Raw genomic sequence first — 21431 nt, 5'->3', positions numbered from 1 at the left:
TTTACAATTGCTTTGAAATGCTTCGATGGCCAAAGGGGAGGAGGTTGGTCATTGGTTTGGGGGAAAAAAAGGCACCCCGAAGTGCTCTCTGCTCTCGGTGAGAGGTCCTCCTCCATCAGGATGGCTTCCAGGAGAGGCTGGCCCTTGTCAGGGGCGGTTCCTCCCAGAAAGTGGGGGGCTGGAAGCAACTAGCTGGCTGCGGGGTTAGGTTTCAGAGCAGCCTTCCCCACAGACATGGGGCAAGATCCATAAAGGCCACCGTCGGGGTAAGACGCCAGTGAGGAAGACGGATGGCTTGTTTTCATTTTTATAGGGAGTTTCTGAAGCCTCTACTCTCACCCCTCACCTCTCCTCAACTCTCTTTTCTCCCAGCCAAGTGCTTTTCAGAGTCTGGAGCACAACACAGTGGAGTGCCTGAGACTAGGGCAGAGCCCACCCTCCCCTGGAGGTCACTGGGGGCTGTCCATAGCTATCCCTGACAGTGTGGCTCTGGGCCCCCGTGTGGGAGGAGTCAGCTCCACAAGGGGAGTCAGCTGTCAGTGGACCAGCAACCGGTCTGGAGCCCTGGGGACGCAGGGGGCTGCCGGAGCCTCCTGCCCTGTGCCTGCTCTGCCGTGCTTGCTGTGAACTGTCAGGGGCTCCCCAGCAGTCCGCCAGCCCCCTCGGAGCACCAGTACCCTCATCATCCCTGAGCGCATTTCAGACCCCGGCCTCCTCTGCCTAACATCCTCGGTGGCTCCCTAGTGCCTGGTGGTGAGCCCCGGGCAGCCCACCCCCCAGCCTCATACCAAATCTCCTTGCCTCCCTCTGTGCCTCCCAACTGGCCAGGTGTGCCGGCCTGCCTGCTTTCCTCAGGTGTGCAGAGCTCTGGGGATGTGCAGGTGCACAGATCTGACGTGGTTCCTGCTCTCACGGGGCTCCCAGGCAGCTCTTGAGTCTAGCAAAGGGTAATTCATCCTTTAAGGCTCGGAGAAGCCCCCTGCCCCAAGTCCCCAGCTCCCTCCTGCGCTGTCTCAGACCACCTCCACGGCCCTGGCCGGAGGACTGATGGAGCTGCCCACCCATGACGCAGCTGGCCTGCCTGGGGACTGAGCAGCTGAGGACAGAGCCTGGGCTCTGGCACTGAGGGATTTGTGTTGGGTGAAAGAGACCTTTGGACCAGAGATGTGGGAGCCACAGTGGATGAAGGGTTGTCTGTCTGGGTAGACTCCTGCGCAGGGCTTTGGGGAGACAGAGCTTACACTCTGGGTATCTGAGGGTCGGCATCTAAGAGGTACTCAGACCCCACGGTAGGAAGGCAAAGTGGGGAATTCTGGCAGATCCTCGTGAGCATGTCGGGCTGTGAACCACAGCCTCTACTCCACTCACCTTCTTTTCTAGACCTCTTTAAAGAAACTTAGATGTGGCAAGACAGTTACCAAAGAAACGCAAATGAAAACATCCAGATGCTGGTTTTCACGGGTCAAACTGAGCAAGGATCAACAACACAGGAGCAGCCTGTGCTGGCGAGGTGGCAAAAGAGCCGGTGCCCTCGCACAGGGCTGACAGCAGTATAAAATGACGGGCCACTTCTGAGATCACTTTGCCAGGAGCTTTGAAGAACATTTAAATGTTTACCGGTCTTTTCTTGTTAAAAATCAGAGCAATTCAACTTCCGAGCATCCATCTGAAGAAAAACACCCTATATTAAGAGAGTGATTTATACGCAAAGATGTTCCCAGCCATGTTATTTATGATAGAGGAGTTGTCAACACCTGAATGTGTAACACAGTAGGCTGTGGTACGGCCAAGGGTGGGGGTGGGCGCGGGGACTGCCATCACAACACCATTAAGACGACGGTCACGGCAATGGTGACAACAGTGAGGTTTATCGTGCCCTTGAAGGGTGCCGGGCACTGTGCTGAGTGCAACACGTGCTTGTACATTTTACTGTGCACTCAGATCGCAGGGCACCCACATAGGGCATGCCTGTTATCCCCATTTTATGGATGAGGGGACCGAGGCTTGGAGAGGCCCAGTCACTTCCCCAAGATTATAGACCTGGTGAGTAAAGATGCTGGAATGTGGGCCAGGCTCTGATCTGAGGTCAGGACGCAGGCTCTTAGTGCACTGCTCAGCCCCCCGAAGACTATGGGGTAACATACAACAACAAGAATAAAAGCTTGCATAATAATATTGGTTGGACCACCGCACAAGATTGTGCACATCGTATCATCTCAATTACATAAAAAGCAGCCTTTGCAAAGAAAAGGCAGAGGAAACCAAGTGAAAATATTAATGATGGGTATGGGAGACCTGTTTCCCTCCTTGTTACTTTTCTTCAAATGTAAATTTCCCTGAATGAATATTACCGTTACTTTTAGGTTATAAAAAACAGGCTGTGATTTTGTTTCAAACCACCTAAAACATCTCATTTGGAAATAGCGCCTGCCCCCATGTGTGAGACTGTGTGTCCCGGCTGGGACGAGAGGAGGCCAGTTGGGCGGTCTAGGACCAGAACAATCACCTATACAGACCACAGTTCTAATGGGAAATTCTCTCCTGTTGCTCAAGAGTCACAAACACTGCCCAGTCAGAGACCCGGTTAGGCCACTGGCAGACTCTGATACCTTACTGCTTTCCCACCTCACAAGTCAGCATGCCAGGGTTGATGAGAATAAATGACATATCCTTGCGATCAGGCCAGTCACTGCGACTGGGGAGAGGGAAGGTTTGCAACAGCCGAAAGGACATGGGTCTTTCAAAGGCCACCATGTATGCAGCTAACAAGACAGAGCTTAGTCGGGGCTTCCTGCATGGGGCCCTGGGGACCCAGGAAGCCTTGGCTGGGGATCTCAGCCTGGGGGAGGCACCCAGGGAGACAGGTGAGAGGCCAGAGCAGTCCAGGGGGCCCAGGGAAAGAGGCAGCCCAGGATGCTAAGGGAGTCCTACAAAGGGCATCTCACGCTGTCCTGAGGCTGAACAGAAAGAAGTGAGGCGGGGAGGGAAAGGCTGTTCCAGCACGAGGACAGCATCACTGGGCATGCCTGCTTGCAGTGACCACTTGTTTCTGCTGCTTGCAACAGGTCCTGATCTTCCCTGGGGAAGCAGGGTCTACCCTTGGTGCCAGGAGGAGCCATGACACAGGCTGGCCAGAGGGCGTGTGCACGCCTCCAGCCACAGTGCTGGTTTGGAATGGGAGTGGGGCTCCACTTTGGTGAGACTACTAGAAGAAAATCTCTCTCCCCTGACTAGACTTGCAGCAGGGAAGACCACTCAAGGGAAAGCCTGCCTGGGGACAGCCACCTGGGGGAGGGCAGGGCTGGACCTGAGGACACTGGGATCTAAGAGCTAAGCTGTGCCTAGAACAGAGCACCGCTGCTGGACTTTTTCGGGCACATGGGTCAACGAGTCAAGGTTCCGTTACCTGCAACGGCGACTTCATCTAGTCCATTTCTCAGGCCCACTGGGGTGACCCAGGTGACCGTCTGGAGCAGCATGCTCGCTCACCCATTCCTTCAACAAGGAGCAATCGGCACGTGTAAAGACAAAGACACCCTCCCCCTCCCACCCCCCCCCCCCCCCCGGCCCCCGAGTTGCTCCTTGCATAGCGGTGCACCAGGGTGGATGCGGCTGAGATCCAGAGTTGTCTGTGAGGAGAGGTGACGGTGGCATTGTAGGCGGGGATGGCGGACAGGAGAAGGGATCTGAGCTGAGCCCAGAGGACCCTGCACAAACGGCAGAATGAGGGATAGCCGCTGTGTGTCTACGAAAGGCGGATGGGCAGCATACGGCCACGACGGGCAAGGCAGGAGTGGTGGAGAAGGCTGGCGGAAGGCAGAGTGGGAAGAAGCCAAGTGCCATGCGAATGAGCCTGGACTCTGGTCCAGACAAGAGGGCCAGTCACAGCAGCTTCCTGAGTGCCAGTGCCTGGCATACTCTTGTGACAAGCCAGGGGCTGCTCAGCAGGGGTTACAGAAGCCACAGAAGGCAGTGCTTACCCAACAGCCAGATGCTGGAAGAGGTCATCTGAAGAGTTAGTACATTTACCCATCTCCTGAGAAACACAAACACGAAACTTCACTAAAAGCAAATACTAAACTGTCTTACCCGATGCTTGACTCCCCAGGTGAGTCAGAGGGGCTTCATGGCCCCCTGCCCCTGTGCAGAGGAAGGGAACTCAGAGTGACTGAACTTTGACAAGGATCCAGGCACATCATATACATTTTCTCATTTCTCCATCACAACCCTGAATGGGGAGCGCTCCCCATTTTTATATAGGAAAGCTGAGGTCCAGGGCATTCCTTTACCCCAGGGGGGACTGAGCCCAAACTGGAACTTCTGGAATTCACCTTGGGCCCTGAGCTCAGGCCGGGTGGAGCAGGTGGACAGGAAGGTGAACTGTCAGAGGCAGGGAGCAGAGGGGGAAGAGCAAAGACCCTGGAGCCAAACGGCCTAGATTCCAATCCCAGTGCTGTGTGATTGTGGGAATGTTCCTGTACCTCTCTGTGCTTCTGTTTCCTCAATGGTAAAATGGGAATTTCAATCACTGTATTTCAATAACTGTAATTATAAAACTCTGTGCTTCTGTTTCCCCACTGGTGAAATGGAAATTTCAATAACTATAATAGCATCTTCCTTCACGTCGGTTGCAAAGATGAAATGACATCGTTATATGCAAAATACAGAACATTGGACGGCACACAGTACCAACTACGTAAGTGTTTTCCACGCATACATTTAAAAATTCTCCCTCTGATACTGGATCACAGACACTGAAGGAACTCACGTGTCCCAGCCAGTTTCCGTCACGCCCTTATTCAGCATGTATGTATTGAGCCCCTACTCCTGCCAGGCACGGGGATGGGGTCTCCCCGAGTCTCCCCTCATCTGCTCATGCAAACTAATCTATGGGACGGTCAGGAAGTGCCCACAGACAGAATGGCCCAACTCCAAAGCCCAGTGCCTGAGAAAGGCATGCAGAAGTTCAAAGATGACTTCAGATGTTAGCCCCAATGGGAAAAATCAGAAAACACGTGGGTCCCGAACAGGAGGGCGACGGGAAATTAAGTGCGGGATGGTTACACGGCCCAGCACCACGTAGCCTTTGGGAGGGAGGTATAGGGAGGCTGTGCACCAACACGAAGAGCTTCTTATGACAGACGACCTCAAGGGAAGACCCAGGGTGAGCCAGGGGAGTGGCGCTGTGCCACAGACAGCAATGCAGTCACTGACTGAATCTGGGCCGGGCCCTTCACACACATGGCCCATGTCACTCTCTCACTGGCCCTCCTGCACAGCCGACACACAAGCCCAGCGAGGCAGAGGAATGCTCCAGTGTCTCAGCTGTCAATGACAGGGGGTACTTAAAGTCTCACTCTCGACCCTGGGCTCTTTCTGCCCCCACCCAAATGACACCTGAAGAAATCCTGGATAGAGATGTAACCAAAAGTCTACTGGGGTGCCACTGGGTGAGCAGATTGTGGGTAGCATTTTTTTCTCCAGATTTCTAAGCTTTCTCCCTAATGAAACCATGCAACTTATATAAATGAGTGAGAACTGGTTTAGGATTGACAGACGGCATCTGATGTTTCTGGTTACTCCCATCCAGAAGTGACCCAGTCCTGCCAGGAGAGCTCTCTGGGGAGGTACAGGTGGTGACCCCAACCTTTGAGCTACAAATAAATAAACATGGGGCCACAGGAGCTCAGCTAGGAGCCACAAGTCCCTGACTCACTAGCAGGCAGCAGCAGCCCCTTCAGCCCAGGGTTGGGCCCTATGTGAGCCACGAGTGGCTGCCTGGGGACAGGAGCTGCCTAAGCAAGCCAATGGCCATCTGCAGCTCACCAAGTGAGCTAGACTTGACTCAGGTGGTTGTGTGGCCTGTTGAGAGGGCCCCAGGGGAGAACGAGGGCAAGAGCGAGGTGAGCCCCAAGCCTACGCATTGGGTGCCGGGTTCTCTCCCTGCTCTGGCTTGCCTGGCTCTACACCCCCTGGAATTCTACACTCTGCTGTCTCCCAGTCCTCTTTTAGCATCAAGACCGGAGCTTTGCAGTCGGACAAAGTGGGGTCCAGACTTAGCTCCCGTCCAATGCTCAGCTCTGTGACCTGTGTAGGGCCTCATCAAGACATCTGTACCATGGAGACCAAGTGAGATGCTGGCTACCAAATCCTCAGCCTTGAGATGGCTCTCCAAAGGCTCGTGTTGGTGCAGTGACCAGTGTTGCGGTCGCTATTCTCCTCGCCTTCCTCAGGAGCACCTGCTGACAGGGAGGAGCCCGGGGAAAGCTCAGTGGCTTGCTGGAGCAGCAGTCACAGCAGGGGCAGCAAGCTCTGGGCTAGCGCTGACCTCACAGACACAATTCTAAGCGCCTGCATGGATCACTTGCAGAAGCATGTGCTGGGCTGGCTCCCTTTTGTCCTGACCATGGTCCTTCCCAGGAGGCTGGGTGTAGTGTGGCCGCCAAAGTCAGAGGGCCGTCCAAGTGTAAGACCCGGGGCGAGTGATTTAACCTACAAGTAGTTCCCAAGTCCAAGGGCCATTGTAAGAACTAAATAGCATCGTTTACGTAAAGCATCGGGACCAGAGTCTGGCACACAGCAAGGGCTGAAGACCGGCCAGCAGGAGAGGCTGTACCAGTCTGCGCCATGGTTGGCCCTCCGGTCGCAGGTTTTTCTGCGCTCCAGCATTCGGCTGGGAAGGCCAGCCACACCCCCTTGTCAGTAACTGTAATTACCAAGGCTCTCTGAATATGTGTTAAGTGTTTCGGTTAATGTGGTGAGTTCAGAATCTGGGGAGCTGATGCACAGGTTAACTCTTGTTACTCACACGTGTCTCTGAAGGTCTCGAGGTTTGGGGTGCATGACCAACTGCCATGGCAGTCCAGGGCACTGGGGATTAACACACGACATCTGGCAGGACTGCCCAAGCCAAGATTGTTCCGTGATAGGATGTGGGGCTGGCTTCTGGTTTCTGGGACTTTCTTTCAGGTATTTAAGACTGCTGGTTGTCTGTTACATTAAGGCTTTCTGGAGAGACGGTACTGAGCCAATCACAAAAGTTCCCGTTAGCACTGCTTGAAACATTAAAGCAAATAACCAGTTTACCGTAATGATTTTATTTAGGCAGCATAAATGTATACGGAAAAAATGAAATTTTCCCTAAAACCACAAACTGGTAAGAAATTGGAGAGTTCTAGAGAGTGCTAAACAAAGAGAAGTACTTCTCAAAGAAGTTTCACTCAACCTGTAAGAATCCAGGTAAATAAAGGTGCTGTGTTTCTAGCACATGTCGGGCTGGAAAAAGCCTCTCCCTCCCCTCATGATTGCTGGGCCCAGATCTCAGGACCTCCCATCACCCCAGCACCCAGAGAACATTCCAGAAGACAAGGCCTAAGGGAAGAAATAGGCACAGCACTATAGTGTTGAGGCAGTGCAGGTGCCTGGGCTGAGTGGGTTGCGACTGGAGGCATTCCTGAGGCCCATTCTGCTGGCCACAGGGGAATCTGAGGCAGCTGGGGTGGAGTCTGTTTGGGATGCCCCCTGCTCAGCCCTCCTTATTCTGCACCCAGCAGGCATGGAGTCACTGCAGCTCATCCACCCTGCCCCTGCCCTGCTCTCCACACGCCCACTGCCCCAAGGCTTGGGGCCTTCGGTCTCACTCTCCAAACAGTTGCCTGGGAGAGCTTTCCCACCGTGTCCTTGGCCTATACACCACCCACTTCCTGGAAGGGTAGCATGGTATGCTACCGGCACCCAGTGAGCAGAGGCCAGGGATGCTGCTTAACATCCTAGAGCACACAGGACAGCCCCCACCACAGGGAACGACCCGGCCCCAGACGTCAGCAGTGCCGAGGCCAAGGAACCCTGACCTGACAAAGGTCGGGTGCCAAGCGTGGGGTTCAGGGCTTCAGGCCTGGGATTGAAGGTGCACAGCAAGAAGGACCTCCAGGGGGCTCAACTGTGGTTGACTCCATGTAAGACCTCAGGGGAAAAAGTTCCACTGCTTTAAAAAACTCCTCCAAAACCACCATTTTAAACACGCTAAACTAAATGAATTCGTAACAGGGCACGTGAGTGGCTCAGTTGGCGAGGCATCTGACTTGGTTTCAGCTCTTGTCATGATCTTGTGGTTTTTGAGACTGAGCCCCACGCTGGGCCCTGAGCTGACTGTGCACAGCCTGCTTGATTCTCTCTCTCTCTCTCTCTCTCTCTCTCTCTCTCTGTCTCTCTCTCCCTCCCTCTCTCCCTCCCTCCCTCCCTCCCTCTCAAAATAACTAACTAACTAAATATTAAAAAAGTAAGTTAGTAACATATAATGCATTTAGAACACATCCCACACATCAGAAGAAGCAACAAATATGCCACACTCCTTCCAACCTCTGTGTGTTAGCATACTCTGTTCCCTCTGTCCTGAATGCCTTTCCTCCCTTTCTCTAGCTGGGAAAACCCCCGCACTTTCAAGCCAGCTCAAGACTCACTGTCTGTGGCACCTTCCATCCCACTCCCACCCACTCTGGAGTGGTCACCTCATCCTTCCTGTCCACCCATCATGATGCTTAACTTTCTGTAGTCATCTCTGCCATACTTGTTTCCCCCTGGGGAGGGGCAGAAACCAATTCTCTGTGTTCGAGGCTGATGCTAGTCACAGGAGAGGGCCACAGCTGGAGCAAAGGGAGGGGAGTGAGAGAGACAGACAGAGACAGAGGCAGACAAAGAGAGAGAGAGGGCTCTGCAGGCTTTGGCAAGTAGCAGCTCCTCCCCGCAGGCCCTGGCTTAGCCTCCACAGGGCTATGGGAAAGGGCAGGACACCGCTGGATCGGGTCCCCTGCAGCCAGTTCTGCCTCACTGCTACCAGACCAGGGCCTTAACCTTGACTTCCAAAGGGACCTCCTGGCGCCCTTTCTTGCAATGCGGGCCACAGCTCAGCAGCTGTGCGGCCCTGAGCCCCCTCCACACCAGCCATCTCTGGGCCACGGGCTGACTTCATCTCTTCCTTGACCCTGCTAACCACCACCTTCACCAGAAATCACAACTACATCACGCATGGTGAGCAAACTGACGTCACATGCATCCTGGGTGGTGCACTAAGAAGGACACGAGAGGGCCTCTGTGGGGTTCCTTCCAAAAACGCACAACCTGAACTTAGTCATGAGGAAAGAGCAGACTGGCCCAAAGAGTGTATGTGGGAGACACCCGACCTGGACTCTTCAAAAACCCGTAGGAGACACGACAACCAAATGCAGGGTGTGAATCCTCTGTCAGGGAGAAGTTTTGAAAGACAGTATCGGGACCACTGGGTTAGTCTGAAAGTGGACTGTGTCCTAGACGGACATCCAGTTTCTCGAGAGAGAATCATGTTGTGGCTACACGGGAGGAGGCCTTTGTTCTTGGGGGCACGCACTGAGGTATGCCGGTGTCACTGCTGTTCCACAGCTATCATTCAAATGGCCCAGCACTCACACAGCAGGCTAACGTGACAACACGTTCACAACTGAAATCCAAGGGACTATGCGTGTTCAATAAACCAGTCTTCCAGCTTTTCCACGTGGTTGAAAGTATTCAGAAGGGTGGTCGGGAAAACCCTCGAAATAATCCTTCTTATAGATGAAGACACCGGGGCCCAGAAAGGTGACTACTCTAGCCAGGATTCCAACTCAGGTCTGGCCGCCTCCAAAGCTCTTGTTCTTTGAATGTACCCTGTTTCCACCTCCTAGAGGGGGCAGGAAATGCCAGGCATGCACAAACCCCAGCCCTGCCAGTGTCTTTCAGTAAAAGTCAATCTGGTCCTGGCAGGGGCTACTCTGGAGGCGGCCGGCTAAGAACTCTGATGAAATCCCAAGGACAGGTCACTGAGGTTGCCCGAGATTCCGCGCCAAACAGAGTCTACAGTTGCAACTGGGTGGGTGGGTGCGGAGAGCACATTTTAAAGGAAAAGAAAACCAGTTTCATTTCAAACCCCAGAGGGAGCGCGCAACCTAATAGCCTATTGTGCGAGGGCTTATTTTTGGGAACATGACAATACCCACAACCTCAGGACTTCTTGCGGCCCCTCCCTTTGGCACCAAGGCAAGGTTTCACTTTTTTCCTTTGCTGGCTTTCCAGAAGGCTCTCCACGAAACGGTGGCCGTGAGAACTGCCTACTTCTACCTGGGGACTCTGGGGTCTGCTGGGCAGGTCATCTAGCTCCTCCAAGCCTCAGTGTACCCTTCCGGGAAATGGGCTGGGGGCTGCAGGAGGATGAAGAGGCAGCACATCAAGGGCTTGGCCGCAACAGAGGCTAGACATGGTAACCCCACCGGAGAACTGAGGATTTCAAGTAAAAACCTATATCCTCAGTCTCTCTTGGAAAATGGGAAGATCCGATCGCATGGTGGCCGTGCTGCAGCCCAGAACCACCCGTGTGGAGCTGAGTGGCGGCTGCCTGCTGGGATGTGGCAGCCTCAGCCTCAAAGCCCCCACGTGGAGGGGCCCGTGCTTCCGGGCCTGGGTGCCAGCACGCGGCAGGCAGATCAGGGCATCTTTGTACACCAGCCTAATCCTCACAGCCCCCCAAGATTGCATCGTTAACCCCATTCATCAACTGAAAATGGAGGCTCTGAAGGCAGTGAGCTGCCCCGGATGCCTCAGCTGACCTACTGCATCCAGGGATCACGGTCTACAACACAGATGGCTGATTCTGGAACCCTTCTTTCTTACAAATGAAATGCAGAAAACTTCACTGATTTTTGTTCATACTGGAGGCACTTCCCACACCATCCGCCATGACCTGCTACAGCTGGAGAGGGGACCGGAGCCTGGGCTGCGTGGCACCATCCTGGCCCAGCCCTACGGCAGCAGGGCCACACTCGGACACTTTAAATTGCATGACATTTGCACCACAGGAAGTCCTTAGCCCAGCTCTCCCAGCCGAAGGTGGAAGGACCGTCAGGCATGCAAATGCAGGCAGCTGGAGGCACAGGTCTGTTTCCAGAGCTTGCCTGAGCTGCCAGCCAGCTCCCATAGGGGCAGGCCCATAGAAGAGCAGCCGGCATGGGGCTGCCTTGCCTTCCTGATGGGGGGAGGCGCCAGGACGAGGGGATCTTCCCGTACCGCCGGCTTTCTTTGGTACTTGATGGAGCCAGGGCATAACAAGGACATAAACAAGCACTTGGTCCCAAGTCCTCGATTTGGGGCCGAGGACTGGTCCATGGTGCTTCAGTTTTGCAGCGTCCTCGCAGGGGGAGAATCCACGCTGGGGGTGTGGGTCCATGCCTGTGCCAACACTCAGGGCCAGCAGCAATGTCTGGGCAGCATGGGCTGAGGACCTATCCTTCTGCTGTGTGCAGACCTGTGCCCATTCTTCAGGACACGGTGAGAACGGGGCAGTGACACCCTAGGGAGGTGCCAAGAGCTGTGGCTGCCATCTGGGATAGCTGAGATGGGCTCACCTGGCACCCTGCCTACCAGCCACCTCCATCCACAGCCCTCTGCCCCATGTAGCAGTACTTTCTCACTGGACTTGGGCTTCCAGCTGTATTCCCTCCGAGCCATCTCCCCTCCCCCAGAGGGGAACCTTGGGACCTGCAGACTTGACTCCATGAGCCAGGGCTGGCCCGCGAGGCACTCTGTGACCCTGGCTTGTCACCCTTCCTGCTGTTCTCCCTGCTGCAATCCTCAAATGCGCCTGAAGACTCAGGTTTCTGAGCACAGGCTTCTTTCCTTGTGGTTGGCCTGGGGAAGTCCTCTGATGAAGTCAGGAGTCTGTTCCAGTATCCACCTCCTCCGGGAAGCCTTTCTAGATTCCCATGCACGTGACACAGGTCTCACAGTCACTTGTGCACTGCAGCAGCCCTCTGCCTCCCTGCTTTCCCCGTGGCCTTCCTCAAACCATTCTCCAGAGGGATCGCTTTAAAAATGCAGATCAAATCGAGTTAGTCTTTCACTTAAGACCTTCCTCTGGTGGATTCCCACAGACCCAAACTCCTACCGTGGCTCCTGCCCATGTCTCTGATGCCATCTCCCTGCATCTGCTCAGCTTGCTCATGTCCTTTGGGGGCAGTCCCCCCATGGCCCCATGGCACTTTGCAAACCCCTCTGAGAGGCATGCCTTGGCATCACCAGAGGGTCACTGCTGGTTCACTGCTGTCCATGTCTCCAACACACGGCTGTGAATGCAGCTCGGGGCCTTGGGAAGAGCATGTGGTGGGGTGGGAGCTGCGTGGTGTGGGGCATGGCTCTTTGAGCCTCATCTGTGAGTTGGGGGTGACAATACTCCTTCCCAGGGTTGGTGGGAAGATAACTTTTCGTGCACTGCCTCAAGCCATCTTCTGCGATGGAAATCTGATGTCATGTCCTGCTACAGGCCCCCAACAATTCCTCTCTGCACTAGGGTAGAGATGAGCAGCCTCCTGGGCCTCGCCAGATCCCACATGGCAGCTCCCGCCCATCCTCACTCCCATCACCCACCGGTTTCCTGGGCCATTACCCCCACAGGTGCCGATCTTTTCTGCCTCAGAGCTCCACTCGGGTACCTCCTTGCCTGGGACACTCCCCCTACTCTGCTCGAAGGACTCCTATTCATCCTCCAGGGCCTAGTATCATGCCACTGCCCCAGGAAGCCTTCCTAACCCCAGATGGAGTCAGTCTTGCTTTGTACTCTCAGAGCACCATGCACCTTCCCTGCACAGCCTGATGAGGCTTGGGAGATGCGTTCGTTTTCCCAGCTGCTGTGGGCTGACTTGTGTGCCTCAGATTCACCTGTTGTAGTCCTAACGCCCTGCACCTCAGGATGTGACTGTATTTGGAGACAGGGCCTTAAAGGAGGTGACTAAGGTAAAATGAAGTCATATGGGGGCACCCTAATCCAATCTGGCCAGTGTCCTTATAAGAAAAGGGACTTATTGGGGTGCCTGGGTGGCTCAGTCAGTTGAGCGTCCAACTTCGGTTCAGGTCATGATCTCACAGTCTGTGAGTTTGAGCCCTGCATTGGGCTCTGTGTTCACGGCTCAGAGCCTGGAGCCTGCTTCGGATTCTGTGTCTCCCTCTCTCTCTCTGCCCTTCCCCTGCTCACTCTCACTCTCTCTCAAAAAAAAAAAAAAAAAAAAAAAAGAGAAAAAAGAAAAGGGACTTAGGACAGAGACATGCAAACAGGGACAGCCACATGAAAGAGACAGGGAGAACATGGCCATCTGCAAGCCAAGGAGAGGGGCTGCTAAAGAAACCAGCCCTGCTGACATCTCGATCTTGGACTACCAGCCTCCAGAATGGAGGGGATAAGTGGTCCTGGTTTTGGCCACCCAGCCTATGGTTCTTGTACAGCAGCCACAGAAGACCCCCCACACTAACCATGCTGCAAGCCCCATGAGAACAGGGGTCACGTGGGCTTTTGTCACTGTGGTCCTTCTAGAGCCTAGCCCAGGGATGACACATAAGAGGGGCTCAAACACTCATTGCTGAGTGGATGAATGACTGGCTATGGACTCCCAGAGCAGGTCCGTGTCCTCTTGGAGCCTACGTGCCCAGAACACCCCGCACTGCTCCTGATACAGAGAAGGTACCAGTAGAGAACCAGACAAAGGTACAGTGAGCTTGTGCCAATGTCCACGTCCTGGCCAGCTGGCTGTCTCTGAGCTTGAACAGTGGGGTGTGTTGTGGTTCAGTGTGTGCCCTGGCCACCACTGGGCTCAGCCCCAGCCACCTCCTCCTGCCACGTGACCTCAGGAAAGCTGCTTGGGCTCCCTGCTGGTTTGGGTCCCTCCTCTGTGAAGTGTGGGTGCTGTCAGGCCCGCCTCCCTAGGCTGCCGGGAGGATGCAGTGGTCTGCCTACGTGAGGACGCACTCCTTGGTGCAAAGCGAGGGCTCCAGAGTGGCCACCATCTGTGCCACTGCTACCATTATCCCTGCTATGGGCCCTGCCTGCCGCTCGCTGCTTTCCTGGATGGCTGCTATCCCTGCCGTGGGTCCCCATGCTGCAGACTCCTAAGTGACCCCACTCCTGCTGGCTGCTGGCCCATCTGGCTTCAGACAACATCCCTGAACAGCTCTTAGAGGCCATGCATCTAGTGTTTCACCAATTACCTGCTCAGGCCAAGGGACTCTGTTCTCAATCAGAAGGGAAATGTATAATCCTTGCTTGTCACCAAATGCAAAGTGCCTTCCAGGATCAATCAAGGGGAGGGGTCCTGGTAGCAGAGCCCATCTCAGCTTGAGAGAGGTTAACTCTCCCTGCTCTGCCATGGGGCTGGGGCCCTCGGTGGACACGTGGGACCCCCAGTGAGGACAGGGGCCTGGTGGGTGAGAGCAACACACAACCCCGGCCACCATTCACAGAGACCCTTGTGACGGGTCAGCTACCGTGGGCAGGGATTAGTGGTCTAATCCCCATTCCCTTCTTGGAAATCAGAAGTTTTCCTTGGTCTTAGCACCAAGGGGCTGAAGCTCCGACTGGGGGTGGCCTGCCAAAATCAGAAGGGGCTGCCTGTCTCTGCAGGTCATGCCCTGTGCTGTGCCCAGGGACTTTCCGAGGAACTGGGCCTACAGCACCTGCAGCCCTGGCCTGGTCCACCTATCCTCCTGGGCCGACCGGGCATAGAGAGCCGGTGATGCAGAAGAGGTGGCGCTGCCCTGCCCAGTACTCAGCCTCCGACGGGGCACCCGGGGACTTTCCTTCCACAGCTAACATCCAGGACCTCCCTCCCCTCTGACACATTCCAGGACTTGAACAGGGCCTGGCACCTGAAGGGCCTGATAAACAGCCGATGAGAGACAGACAAATGGAGGTGCAGGGCTACCCCTGGAGTCCTGGGACACAAAGGGAGGTCGTTTTGGCATGTGGGTGCTCGGGCAGTCTGCCTGAATGGAGGCCTGGGAAAGAGCCCTGAAGGAAAGAGTTTCTGAGAAAAGAGCCAGCTGGTAGGGCCTCTGCACCCCTCGCTCCTGGTGGCCACTGTGCATCTCCCTGGGGGCTGTAGAGGCAGGAGGAGACTCTGGGCTCTTACTAGCTGCCAGGCCCTGTGATCAAGGGGCCTCAGTTTCCCCATCTGTGGACTGGGGAAGAAACAGAGGGACTCCATCCCTTCAGCCCTGGCCTCCTCTTGCACAAGTGCTCTGGGCAGTGCCAGAGAGGAGCACCAAGTGGGTGGTCTGGAGTCACGTGCAGCTCCAGAGGAGGGCTCTGGTTTGGGTCTGCAGAGTGGTCCAGGCAAAGAGAGAGGAACGAGGCCCTGGCAGGAGGTGAGGGGAGTATTCCCACAGCCAGCGTATGGGTGCAAAAAATGGCGCCCAGAGCAGGCACTCCCCCATCCACAGCCCCTCCCACTGGCCACAGGGTTCTAGAGAACACCACACATCTGATTCCAGTTCTCTCCACTCACCTCCTTCTCCTCTTCCCTCTCAATCCCTGCCTGGACAGCAACCTCTCTGGGAAATTTGCCTTTTCCTTCCCTCAGCATGGTCACTCTCCCTGCCCTGTTTCCTGGCCATGTGCCCTTAGGGACACCCACCATGGTGACTGCAAACTGCTGGTCTGGGCTTCCGTCTCTTCCACAGGGACGTGCCGTGGGGCAGGACTCTGTCCAGTGGGTCTCTGCATCCCCAGCCCTGAGCCTCCCCTGAAGTTTGCAGAGCTAGGCAGACTGGTACCCTCTCTCAAATCCTCTTTAAAGCACCAGAACCCCCAAAGCCATGTCACAAGGAATTGCTGGGCCGAGGAGGGTCTGATGATGCTGGTGCCTGCCTGCTTTGGAGGAGTTTCTGGGGAGGCCCGCGGCATACTAGGCCCCAGGCTCTGTGGCCCCCACAGGCCCGAGTCCAACCGTTTGTTCATCCCAGTCCAGTCTGTCCCACTGAATTCCTTCATTTCATTCATTGTGCAACCAGCATTTCTTATTCCGTGGAAAGCCAGCCCCTGTCGTGAATTGGGATGGTATGCCAAAGACCCGAACACCTGTGGCTGGTTTCAGGGGACAGAAGCTGAAGCCAGCGTGGCTTAGGGACCCTCCTCGGAACACCCATTGGAGGCGAGCAGGCAGTGGTTCTCTAGAAGTGCCACCACCTTGCTGGGGGCCACACAGCAGCCCCCCCCCCCCCCCCCGTCCCATCTCTCAGGCCCTCTGCCCAAGGGCCCGCCCAGCAGAATGACTACGACAGACCCCTTCTCCCACACAGGGCCAGAGGGCCAGAGCTGTGCTTCCTCACCTCCCCACTAGCCCTGCATGGGAGGAGCCAAGGCTCAGGGGGCGTTGTGGGCAGTGGGCAGCAGAGGGGTGTTGTGGGTTCAATCCCAGCTCTGACGCTTCCTACGGAGCGACACTGGGCAAGCTGCATTGCTTACCCACCAAGCCTCAGTTTCCTCATCTGTGAATCGGCGACACTCCGATGCCATGGGAGTGTTCTTCTGGGTTCTCACTACAAGTACAATGCCACGCATTTGTTTTTCTTTTCTCATGTGCCTATGGTCCATTTGGTTGTGATTAGTAATAGTTGAAAGGGTATCAAAGATCACCTAAATCCGGTGACCCTAAATGCGAATTATTAGCAGGACCCGAGACCTCTGTTTCGGGGACTGAGGGAGAGCCTGGCTGCCCCAGTCTGGGTCGACTTCCTGACATGTACGAGGCGGGGTGGTCTCAGCGGGGCAGGTAGGGCAGGCCCGTGGAGAGGACAAGGCCCTCGCTGTGGCCGCCAGTGGTTGCGGTTCTCAATCGCTGCTGCTCTGGCTTTTCCAAGGCACGTGTCTGCTCAGAGCTCTGTGACTCGTGAGTTGTGCGGTCACTCGACTAGGGGCAGTGATGCACATCACACCAGCAGTACTTGGGGCCCAGGGCTCTGCAGTCACAAGGCCATAAGCTGCACGTGTACCGTGGGCCATCCCTGCCCATACTGCTAGCACAAACCACACACACTCCTCCCCAGACTGGTGGGTCCAGGAGTACCCTGTGGGAGATGGGCCACCCAAAAAGCTTGCCACATTCTACCAAGGTACACTTATCAACCTACTAGGCAATTGCCGGTGTCTGAGGCATTGTTTCAGGAGATAAAGTTGCGTGTGTATGTTTACCTCCTCCCCTAGCGTAAGTGGCTCATGGCTGTCATGAGGGACAGTGCCTTTCTCCCCTCACTTGACTCTTTTCTGGCAGAAGTCATTTACCCCACAGAGTGGGGTATATGGGGTTGGGGGGGGGGCAGCTATGGTCCCAGCTTCCCCACCCGCCCCAGGCTGCCTCTCAGAGCCGGAGCTGGTACTGGGACACTGGTACGGCGTGGAGGGCGGGAACAGCAGGACAGCACTCACCAGGGCGGGCCATGGCAGCCTGGGCCAGGCCGCCCAGCACAAGGGTCTCTCCCACCATGTGTGGGCCCCGTGGCGCCAGCTCTCCAAAGCCCTGGCGCCTGTCTTGGGGCTGGTGGGGCAGGCAGGGACTTCCCACTGAGACCATGTTCAGGGCGCTCTGCCCCTCTGCTCCCGAGGCCTACGTGGAGACAGAGGCAACCAGCCTGGCTCCACGAGGACGCACCGGGTACTGAAGCAGCACCTGGGAAGCACGGACAGGATCCTCAGCAGGGTCCTCATCTCTGCCCGCAAAGCCCTCCACCTACTCTCTTTGCAGTAAGGTGACCCGGTGGGCTCCCAGCTCATCTCACAGGGCCTCTCAGCCTCCCAGGACTTACAATGAGGCCACTTGTTTGAAGGGAGCAGCTGCATACATGTGGGGCTTTCTGACCTCGAGGCCTCCTCCAAGACCTGGGATAGCTCCTCGGGTGTCAGGATGGGACTGTCTCACTAGCCCCACAGATTTTGGGGAGCATTTCCCGGGGGAAGCAACAGGCCTAGTGTCAGGACCCTTTTCTCAGAGGCCGGTGTCTATGGCTCCGTAAAACACCGTTTCCATATTAGGGTTCACCTTTGGCTTGTGAACTTGAGGACCAAGTGTCCATCTTGAAATTCCAGTAGGAGTTACAAGTCACCGTGGGCCAAACCCAGCCAAAAGGTAGGTTTTGTTTAGTTTGGACAGTTTAAAATTTTTAGCCATAAGTTTTACATAAACATTAAATTAGATACAATTTGATTACTGGGCATATAGCAAGAGACCTGAATGGCACAGCCCCCGCCACCCTGTCTCTTGCCTGCCACTTGTTCTGTTCAACACCTGCTTGGCCCTGTCGGGATCTGGCCTTGCCACCCGAGTTCAGAGGCCCCAGGGAGCAGGCAGGCCTAGAGGTCAGGGGCTGATGGGAAGACACCCAAAGATCTTCAGTTGGCCTCCCCCCACTGTGTTGCCCTGTGGAGCTAGCACCAAGGGCCATGGGCCACATTTGACCCCAGCTCCCCCACAACCTGTGGGCTGGGACAGCTCCCCTGGGCTGCTCCAGCTCTGGGAGGCTTGGGCTGTGCAGGGCCATGACCCCGGGCCTCCACGGCCGGCACTTCCAGCCTGCAGCCGGCAGCGCCCCTCCTCCTCCACCTGGCACTGGGTGTCTCGGGTTCGCTGAAGAGTCTTTCACAATTAATGAACTTCAAAAAGGTTAAAAGTAATTCTTCATGGGAGGAATCGGCAGGAAAAGACAAGCAGGAGGGGGGTGTGGAGTTGGGGGGGCGGGGATGAAGGAATCTGACCAGTTATATTTAATAAAAAGCTTAAAAGCCACAAACAGGAAGCAGACCTATTAAAAAGGCAACACTGATCTAACAAAGGAATGTGAACTTGAGTTGACTGAAGCCGCGGCACTGTGTCTCCCTCCCTGTACTCCCACCCCAGTACCCAGAGCCCCCAAACAAGCCTCCTCTTGTACTCTGGCCTGTTCTGAGAACACCCCAACTCGGAGTTTGCCTTGGGATAGGGGAAGGGGGTTGAGGGGAAGGTCAGCATGACCCCCCAAAAAAGGAAACAGACGGTGCTGGCCTTCCCTCGTCTGGACCAGCAGGCCCCTGCCACCGGGGGAGGGGTGAGTGCTCCGGGGTGCAATCCCCCCCAACTCCAGGCAGCTCCCTTCCTGCCCTCCCAGTGCCCTGTACCCCTCCTTCCCAGTGAGCCCCCACAGGGACAGGCCCAAAGACCTGGGAAGTGAGGTCTGGACCTTGGCCTGCCCAGCTCATGCCCTGTGTGTGTTTCTTGGAACCCAGAGCAGGACACTGTGGACCCTGGTTGGGCTGAGGTAATGACCAGGAGCAGTGGAGAGGACAGGACAGGAGCTTAAAGCCTGGTATCATGGTCACTTTGCCTGCCCCAAGGGAGTATGTCCCACTGTGATGGAGCTGAGCCCCACCTTGACGGAGACCTCGGGGTGCAAACAGCAGATCCGAGTGCCACAGGGAAGCAGGCCTCCGGTGCCCACTGCTCTTCCTCATGCGAGGGCAAATCCCACACATGACCCTCTAGGCTCGAGGAAGGACTAGGGAGGCAAGGGCCCTTGGCCAGGCTCTCAGGAGAGCAGAGGGTGCTGACTTCACCTGGCGAGCTGCCAGGGAACTTGGCCAGGGCACCACCCCACCTGAAGATGTCACTCAAGAAGCTCTACACCAACATCGTGTTGCTGACTTGATCTGAACCTCCCCGTGGCTTTCCAACCCTCACAGAGTAAAACCCAGAGCCCTGCAGATACGCAGGGTACAGCAACATGCTGATGCGAAGTCGGGGTTTCTCTGTAAAATCCTTCAACTCTGTTGCATGTCTGAAAACTGGTGTAACGTACTGCTGGGGAAGAAAAGTGACATCCCACACACCTCCCAGCTTGTGCCAAACAAGCAGTCCTCAAGTCAGGGCCTTCGTACATATCCCCTCTCTCCACGAACGTTCTTTCCCTTGGTGTCAGTGGGGCTCCCTCCTTCCCTTTGGTCAGGCCCCTACTCAACTGTTCTCGCCTCAGAGAGATCTTCCCTAATTGCCCTGTCCAGAGGCACACACAGTGATTCTCCCCCTCACCCTCCTTTATTTTTCTGTGAGGCACAGTCAATACTCATTCAGTGCATTCCCACCTACCCCCTCCCATGACCATGGCAGCCTGCCGGGTGTGCAGCGGGACCTCAAGAATACGGGTGTGGGGTACGCGCAGGAGTGATGGGATGGAGGGCCGAACTAAAGAAATCCAAGGGCTCTATTCCCAAGAGCAAATGCACACCCTTGATCCCGCCATGGACAAGCCCCAATTCAGGTTGCACAGAGCCTCCGCACCTACTGGTCTCCACGGGGCAAAAAAGGAGGTGGCAACTCACATTCTGGCTACTGGGGCAGCGTTCCAGGCTCCTGGTGGTCTCTGTCACCAACTTTTCCTTCAAAGCAACTGTCAGATCAGTACGGGTACCATACTTCACAGACAAGCCAGGTAATACATTCAAGGTCACCCCTATATGGTAACGGTGCAGCAGGAGCTCAGACTCAGACCTTGACCTTGGCTCTACCCAGAGGCTAACTCCATGCCAAGCCCCTCCAGGACCCATCCCGGCTCTTCAGCCACAGGGGACCAAAGGCCATGAGGCCGAGTGGGCTGGGCCCCGTGTATCAGCTCAGGCAGGCTGAACATCCTGAGCCAAGGGGCACTGTCCGTGCACCGTCTCTGCTGTCTCTCCATGCCTGCATGGTGCCTGCCAGTGGGAGGAAGTCACTGCACTCACCAGGGATGTGGATCTTGAACTTGCCGCTCTGGCCGAAGGCGCTGTTGATGACCCCCAGCTCCCCAGTGGACAGGTGCACCTTGAGGCCCACGAAGAGCTGTATGTTGGTCTCCTTTTTGAACAGGGAGCGGCCAATCACGCTGTGGTCGTCTATCACCTGTCCCCACATACCCGGCCCCAGAGAGACAATCAGTGTGTGCTGGAGGTGCCTGGGACTGCCGCTGTCCCTACCCGGCCCTGGGGTGATCTGTCTCGCCGACAAAGGAACGCACTTGGAGTCACGTGGCAACCAGCCCTCATCACCACCACTGACCACCGCTGAGCTTCGGCTGCCGGCAAGCTGGCCGTGAGAGCTTTGTGTGGCTCACGCGTAGCACACGGCAGCAATGGGAGGGAGGCACTGTTTCCCCACTTCACAGATGTAGAACTGGAGGCATAGCAGAGTTAGGCCATCCGTCCCAGGTCACAGAGCTCCCAGGGCAGACTGAGCTCAGAACCCACAACCTCCCTGCCCGTACCAGCCTCTGCATGGCCACTGTGCCCTGCCTGTCTCCAAGCACCTGTCTAATGGTGGCTAGCGGCACTCTCCTCATGAAAGCTTGCTCAGACTCCCCACGTCAAGAGGATGACATCCACACTTGAGTCTGCAGCAAGGTTTTCTAGAACTTGCCTCACCCTCTCTCCGGTTTCCCCTCCCACAAGGAGTGTCCGAGAACTTGGTCTCTGCCGCCCCATCCCGCTAAACACATATGCATTTCAGCCAAGGCTTTACTCACTCTGCTCAGGGCCCCTTCCTGGCCTGGCCCACATCTACCTACACCACACCCCGCCGCCTCTTCTCTGTGATGCCCTCTTGCCCCAA

The 21431-nt window shown here is 55.8% G+C and overlaps 1 protein-coding gene across 4 annotated transcripts in view; it reads right to left on the bottom strand.

Moving 5' to 3' along the window:
* Nucleotides 1–21431, bottom strand: part of EEFSEC (eukaryotic elongation factor, selenocysteine-tRNA specific) — a 248973-nt gene that overhangs the window by 27268 nt on the left and 200274 nt on the right. For 3 of the 4 annotated variants that reach the window (XM_027049814.2, XM_027049815.2, XM_027049817.2), the window contains one exon: nt 20570–20726. In XM_027049814.2, the coding sequence (XP_026905615.2) occupies nt 20570–20726 (157 nt within the window). Of the gene's footprint in view, nt 1–3572; nt 4037–20569; nt 20727–21431 lie in introns of those variants that run through there. The other variant, XM_053218850.1, reaches the window with a different exon arrangement.

The sequence above is a fragment of the Acinonyx jubatus genome, chromosome A2 (assembly GCF_027475565.1).
Source record: "Acinonyx jubatus isolate Ajub_Pintada_27869175 chromosome A2, VMU_Ajub_asm_v1.0, whole genome shotgun sequence".
Classification (NCBI taxonomy): Eukaryota; Metazoa; Chordata; class Mammalia; order Carnivora; family Felidae; genus Acinonyx; species Acinonyx jubatus.
Note: the sequence above shows the minus strand (reverse complement) of the source record. Positions and strands in the feature narration are given on the sequence as shown.